Source organism: Diadema antillarum, unplaced genomic scaffold (assembly GCF_040938485.1).
Source record: "Diadema antillarum isolate AM-2024a unplaced genomic scaffold, OU_Dant_1.0 seq00000297_RagTag, whole genome shotgun sequence".
Lineage (NCBI taxonomy): Eukaryota > Metazoa > Echinodermata > Echinoidea > Diadematoida > Diadematidae > Diadema > Diadema antillarum.
The window spans coordinates 1,453,812-1,461,378 of NW_027271320.1; the positions used below are offsets into that span (position 1 = coordinate 1,453,812).

Genomic DNA, 7,567 nt, shown 5'->3' on the forward strand with positions numbered 1-7,567 from the left:
GGCCAAGTGCCAATCTAGTCCTATAATAGATCTATATAGTCATATTCTATTCCTAGGTAGCCATCGACCGTATCAGTACATATATATATGGCCGTCTATCCGTAAAGCATTAAGGCATGGTTACTAACTCGATTATACTTTATTATCAAGATATGAAATTACACTTTCATAACAATATGTATGATATTGGGAATAACATAACATAATTAGACAATCTTTCATAAAGTTCAAAGTAAGTCCCATCATTAATACTTTGACTTTTTAAGTCATATAATATTTTCTAAAATCTAGAGTGCTTTTTATGAATATTCATAAGCTATGTAAAAATTTGTACCACAGGAGTACCACAGGAGTACCACAGGAGTACTACAGGAGTACCACAGAAGTCCTTATGAAATTTCTCATGCTTTACGTCAGCACTTTCACTAAATAGGTAATACTGTAGGAGTATAGGACAGGATAAATAAAGGCAAATCAATAGCTATAATTCACAGCATAACTCATCTATCAATTAATTGAGGAATATTAATGTGTTTTTTGTTTATATTTTTGTTATAAATTTCAGTTGATTCTGCCTTACAATTTTCCTGTGTGGTACTCCTGTGTGGTACTGCTGTTTGATATTCTCCTGATGTGATAGTCCTCTGGTATAAAATGTTAAGAAAAAAAAAGAATATCCTGTAGCATTTTTCTGTGGTACTTACGAATTTAATTTGCTGTGTGGTACTTCTGTGTGGAATAGCACCATATTATGATTTTCCTGTGGGATTTTGGACAGTTCCTGTGGTACTCTCCTGTGGTATACATCGAAAACTACCACAGGAATTCCTGTCGTACTGTCCTGTGGTACGTCCAAAATTCCACAGGACAATTCGTGTGGTACTGTCCTGTGGTACGTCCCAAAATACCACAGGACAAGTCATGTGGTACTGTCCTGTGGTACTATCCTGTGGTACTTTCCTGTGGTACTGTCCTGTGGTACTGCCCTGTGGTACGTCCCAAAATACCACAGGACAATTCCTGTGGTACTGTCCTGTGGTATGTCCTAAAATACCACAGGACAAGTCGTGTGGTACTGTCCTGTGGTACTATCCTGTGGTACTGTTCTGTGGTACTGCCCTGTGGTACTATTCTGTGGTACGTCCCAAAATACCACAGGACAATTCATGTGGTACTGTCCTGTGGTACTGTCCTGTGGTATGTCCTAAAATACCACAGGACAAGTCGTGTGGTACTGTCCTGTGGTACTGTCCTGTGGTACTGTCCTGTGGTACTTTCCTGTGGTAATGTCCTGTGGTACTGTCCTGTGGTACTGCCCTGTGGTACTGTCCTGTGGTACTGTCCTGTGGTACTGTCCTGTGGTACGTCCCAAAATACCACAGGACAAGTCGTGAGGTACCGTCCTGTGGTACTATCCTGTGGTACTGTCCTGTGGTACATCCCAAAATACCACAGGACAATTCCTGTGGTACTGTCCTGTGGTACTGCCCTGTGGTACGTCCCCAAATACCACAGGACAAGTTGTGTGGTACTGTCCTGTGGTACTATCCTGTGGTACTTTCCTGTGGTACTGCCCTGTGGTACTGTCCTGTGGTACTGTCCTGTGGTACGTCCCAAAATACCACAGGACAAGTTGTGAGGTACCAACCTGTGGTACTATCCTGTGGTACGTCCCAAAATACCACAGGACAAGTCGTGAGGTACTGTCCTGTGGTACTGTCCTGTGGTACGTCCCAAAATACCACAGGACAATTCCTGTGGTACTGTCCTGTGGTACTATCCTGTGGTACTTTCCTGTGGTACTGTCCTGTGGAACTGCCCTGTGGTACTGTTCTGTGGTACGTCCTAAAATACCACAGAACAAGTCGTGTGGTACTGTCCTGTGGTACTATCCTGTGGTACTTTCCTGTTGTACTCTCCTGTGGTACGTCCCAAAATACCACAGGACAATTCATGTGGTACTGTTCTGTGGTACTGTCCTGTGGTATACGTCCCAAAATACCACAGGACAATTTGTGTGTATACTGTCTTGTGGTACTGTCCTGTGGTACTTTCCTGTGGTAATGTCCTGTGGTACTGCCCTGTGGTACATCCCAGAGTACCACACGAGCCTGTGACACAGTACGACACAGTTCCTGTGTTAACATATATATTTGTGTGGTACATTGTGTGGTACCAACCAGTACCGCAGGGAGTACCACATGAGCCTGTAAAACAGTACCACACAGTTCCTGTGGTAACATTTATTTATGTGGTACATTGTGTGGTACTGACAAGTACTACAGGGAGTACCCTACAAGCCTGTGGTACAGTACCACACAGTTCCTGTGGTAACATTACAAGTGTGTGGTACATTGTGTGGTACCGACAAGTACCACAGGGAGTACCACAGGACTTTTTTGTTAGGGTTCCCGCGCAAAGAGGCTGACAAGACCATTGTTTCGACTTGAATCGACGGATTTGTTTCCAGTTTCTTTCTTTAGCAGAGTATTTATGCCAATGAAGGTAAGATATATGAGTTCATGGTTCTTATAACGACGACATTTTGTCATTCATGAGGGATGATATAGTTAACTGGTGAAATAAAATCCCGAAATTGTTTTGTTCTGCAGTGGGAAAGTAGCGTAAACGCTTAGCTGCGTATAGTCCCACTACGTACTTTATTTATCATTGTGAAGTCTGCATTGGAAACCGGTAAGATTGTGTACTTTTGTAGAGTCAAACTTCAATTTGACGTATTTTATTATATTTTACAAATATGTGGAATGTGTGTGTGCTCGTATGGTCTACAGGAGAGACGGGTGACAGAGGCGCGCTGCATATGATGATACGGCCACGCCTATTTCCAACAATGGAGCGATCCCGTCTCGCTCTTACGAGGAGCTCGTGGCCAGTCGGGCGTATAGTAAAGTAAACAAAGCGAAGCGGTGAACGGAGCGGACATGCATGGACTTTTTGTCCAAATCTAGTCAAAAGTTTTCACTATGAAGAGTGAATATTTTTACTCGATTTTTTTTTTAGAGAGCATGGTGTATCCATACATGCATACTGTACACATACATACCTTAGTATTGATGAGTATAACATTCATTATTATTGTGTACCAGTCATGCGTCACTCCATGATAACTCTAAAATAACATATGCATATTCAGGATATCCATAGCCAGGTGACATGTGCATTAAAGAAATTCAAATTTAAAAAAAAAGCAACAACAGCTAAGGAAAACTAGGAGTGCTAAAGCCGATACAGAGACAGGTGGAAGAAAATCATTTTCCCATGTACATGATATTATTATGTATATGCTATATGACATTGTAAAGTTAAAGCCCGAATTCGCACATGTAGGTAGTTACCATGCTACAATGATCATCCCTGAGCACACGTCCATTGAAGGTCATACAGTCTTGATTGGCAGCATAACGTGGATTGGGCTGATTGTCATCATGATCCCACATACTACTTGAGACGGATAGGGTGCTGCCGACTCGCTCCCATGTGTACACTCCTTCCGTTGCTAAGTCATTCAGACCTATCCAGATCCATGGGAAGGTTGTTATTCCGTAGTGCGCGATAAGAACGTCCTCTCGGATGCTGGACAGCTCACTTGGCGTTTCTATGGCGACCAAATATCCTCCCAGTTCATCGCATGTATCCCGCGCCACCTCCCAGGGCTGTTGGTCCTGGCGGTAGATATAGCAGGAGTCTGGGGACGATGGATCACTAGGGCAGACGATATCTAGAGAACACGCAGGACAAGCCGAACCACGGTTTACACATGCAACATTTTCTTTCAGTGTTTCAGTGCTCTTTTATTAGTGTTGCCTTCCTGTTGAAATCAGGTTTTACTCTATATTTGTAAACGGAATATTGGTGGAAAATTGTAAACAAATTGATATTATTGCCTCTTTTTTTTTGCAAACACTATTTTTATGGTAAAGGAGAAATTCAACAGGTCCATTTCTAATCGTCTAAATGCAATAACCTTTTCCAATAGTATTTTCAAATTAGGTGATGAAGAAAAATCTACCTCGGGAAAACCTCCGGTTCTAGAAACCATGATTCATTAAAAAGAAAAAAAAATGAATGAATAAATACCTATGCGGTGATTTCTCAACAGTGTTGTGCCCATCGGGCCACATAGGCATTGTTGAGAAATCAGCTCTGTGCGAACAGTTTTAACCATCCCTATTTGAAACAGATTTGTGTGATATATTGTGCAGGTGCGTGTGTGAGTATGTAACACATTATATCTCAAATATCTCCTTTCTATAAAAAAAAATGAACAGCTGGGTTTGCATCTTCATTATCTATTCACATACAATTGATGCTACAAACACCTTGATGAATAGTTAAAGATAGATACCACAGCTTCCCTATCTCACATGCACGTACCAAGTTCACATCTCTTTCCACGAAATAACTCCGGGCACTCGCAGGAAAATTCCTCTATAGTTTCAAGACAGGTCCCTCCATTCAGGCAGGGATTAGGAAGACAATCTGTGTAATGAATAATATTATGGTACATGTATCGATGTTTTTTTTTATCATTATTATTCTACTTTTGACAAAGTATTACCGACCGACTAGGTCATCAAAACAACAAAATCTATTTCAATTACGGGAGCATAATGAAGCTGCGCTAAAATTTTCTAGGTACCTCTTGCGAGCTTCCACAATAATGCTCACAATTCATTTTTTTAAAGGAAAATTATTTCATTCCCAGTAGACTCTGATGCTAGGATTAGGAAAAATATATTAAGTTAGTATTTTCCATTAGCATACATGTCATGTTGCTGTATTCGGGTCAGTGATCCCTTTCTTTTCACAACAATATACATATGGGATTTAAAATCGTGCAACATTTTCGGTTCTAGTTCCATATGGTTGCATTTGTGTATGTTTGGGTTGGTTACGTTTATGTGTAATATGTTTTCTTGATTCAAAGTAAGCTCATCATCAGATACAGCAAACCCAAACCTATCCATTAATACCTCACTTGTATAATATAACAAAGAATATTCGTCTGCTTATGATTATATATACTATATCTATATTATATACATCTGTATACACATGTGTATGAATATATATATATATATATACACTCAGCAAAAAAAAAAAAAAAGTAAGTTCCCCCCTAACATTTTTGGATATATCTCAAAAAGTATTTTACCGATTTTCATAATTCAAACGGAAATGGATAAGGAATTTTATTACTCATAACATGAGTGGCAAATCATTGCCACCAAATATCATTATTGGTGTGAAAAAAAGGCATTTTATGTCAAAATGCATGGAAACAAAAGTTGCACTTTAGTGATTTGCAGTGACTTTTACACAAATAATCAAACAATCAATCATGATTCTGAACATTTAAGCATTGTTTATTGCATATTTTTCTATCTCTTTCTTTTCATGAGCATACAGTCAAGTATTTGATAATTGATATGTCCACCATCCGCTACAATGACCAGCCGACATCTCGTCCTCATACTGTTAACTGAAGTTTGTACTTGGCGCTGCTCAATGTTGGCCCATGCTCTCTGCAAGATGCGCTGAAATTATTGCAGTAAAGTGTCATTTTTTCACGTCCTTGCTTGCTTTCCGCTTAATGATATCCCAAAGATTCTCTACTGGATTACAGTCAGGGGATCTTGTAGGCCACTCCATACTTTCGATGCCATTTCCCTCTACAAACTGATCTACAACTTGAGCGCAGGATGCAAAATGGTCATAGGCACATTAATGTGATCAACCCAAATTGGAATTATAAATCACATGGCTTCTCCCAAAATTTTCATGTTGAAAAGGCTATTGTTTAAAAAGTATGCATAACATCTGTTTAACAAGGAAGCGTATTGTACCTGAAGAAATTCCTGAGTATTACACAATTAAAAAGGTCATTTGCTAACTTACATAGGAAATGTATACAATATGCTTCGTATAGCCTAAAGTGCAACTTTTTTCCCCATGCATTTTGACATAAAATGCGTTTTTTTTTACACCAATAATGATATCTGGTGGCAATGATATGACATTCATGTTATGAGTAATGAAATTTCCTATCCATTCTGGTTTGAATTATGAAAATCCGTAAAACACTTTTTGAGATATATCAAAAAATGTTAGGGGGGAACTTACTTTTTTTGCTGAGTGTATATATATATATATATATATATATATATATGGATATATATATATATAATTTCTTATTTTTCCTGCTTTAATCAGGATTATATCAACTTAACAAGAATGGATTACCTTCGTTTTGATATAAAACTTGTTATTATATAACATATGTTTGAGAGTCAGTTAAGTAAAAGTTGGCATGATAGTATGACAACATCAGAACCACGTAAATATCGTTAATTATGTAACTTTTTACTTGAGAAACATATTGCCGATCATTGAATGTAGGCTTACTGATAACCATCAATCATCATGTTGTAATGGCAAGACCCTCATGTACTATTGTAATATATTGTTCTGTTACCCTTTATATCTGTAATGATTTCAAGCGAACCGTCTACATCGCCCTCAAAATTAGACCCACCCTGTGTTCGAAGTTCGGTAAGAGTCATTGTCTTCAGCCATTCGTCTGCTCCATCCATAGCCTACCTTTTCCATTTTTAACAAACTCCTTCAAAGGACAAGTCCACCTTCATGTACATGTGGATTGAGTGAATGCAGCTATATTAGTAGAACACATCAGTGATTGTTTGGGGGAAATCTGACATTCCGTTCAAAAGTTATGATTTTTTTTAAAGTATCTGCACAGTCACTGCTGGATAAGAATACTACTGCAATGTATGATGTCACATGCGTACAACGCTATAAGGAAAATATAAGAGAATTTCACAACATTCTACCTTTTGAAAAAAAAAAGAAGTGTACATTTTCTTGAAGCGTCACTGATATATAATAGGGGTAATATTATTCCCTTTGCCTCCTGAAATAGGGAAGTCCACTGCTCTTTTATTATGCGAGAAAAGTGAAAATATGTTGAATTTTGTCTTTATATATTCTTTATATCGTTGTACATTATGTGATATCACAAGCTGTAGTAGTCTTCTCGTCCAGCAGTGACTAAGCAGAAATTTCAAAAATTCATAACTTTTAAACGGATTGTCCAATTTTCCTACAAACTCTTGTTGATGTGTTCTATTAATACTGCTGCATTCAATTAAATCACATGTCTATGAAGGTGAACGTGTCCTTTAAGCACGGAAGTCTCCCACAATAAAGACCCGCAGGAACAAATATCTGAATGCTACACTGTAGATTCCCGAAACATAGAGGAAACCAAAGACATTTTAAAAAATACAAAAAATAAAATGTTCATATATTTTTGAGACCTAATGAATACACATAAGTATATATATATATATATATATATATATATATATATTATATACACACATATATGAATATGTATATATATATATATATATAGAGAGAGAGAGAGAGAGAGAGAGAGAGAGAGATAGAGAGAGAGAGAGAAGAAGAAGAAGAAAAAGACAAAGAAAAAGAAGAGAAAAGGAAGTCTATCTCTCCTCAGTAGAAT

The 7,567-nt window shown here is 38.0% G+C and overlaps 1 protein-coding gene across 1 annotated transcript; it reads right to left on the bottom strand.

The window, feature by feature from the left end:
* Nucleotides 1-3,323: 3,323 nt before the first annotated feature.
* LOC139730181 (CD209 antigen-like protein D) lies at nucleotides 3,324-6,614 on the bottom strand. The gene is made up of 2 exons (XM_071641076.1): nucleotides 6,557-6,614; nucleotides 3,324-3,739 (listed from the first exon to the last, which is right to left on the bottom strand). Exons 1-2 carry the CDS (start codon nucleotides 6,612-6,614, stop codon nucleotides 3,324-3,326), a joined length of 474 nt encoding a protein of 157 aa, XP_071497177.1.
* Nucleotides 6,615-7,567: the final 953 nt, after the last annotated feature.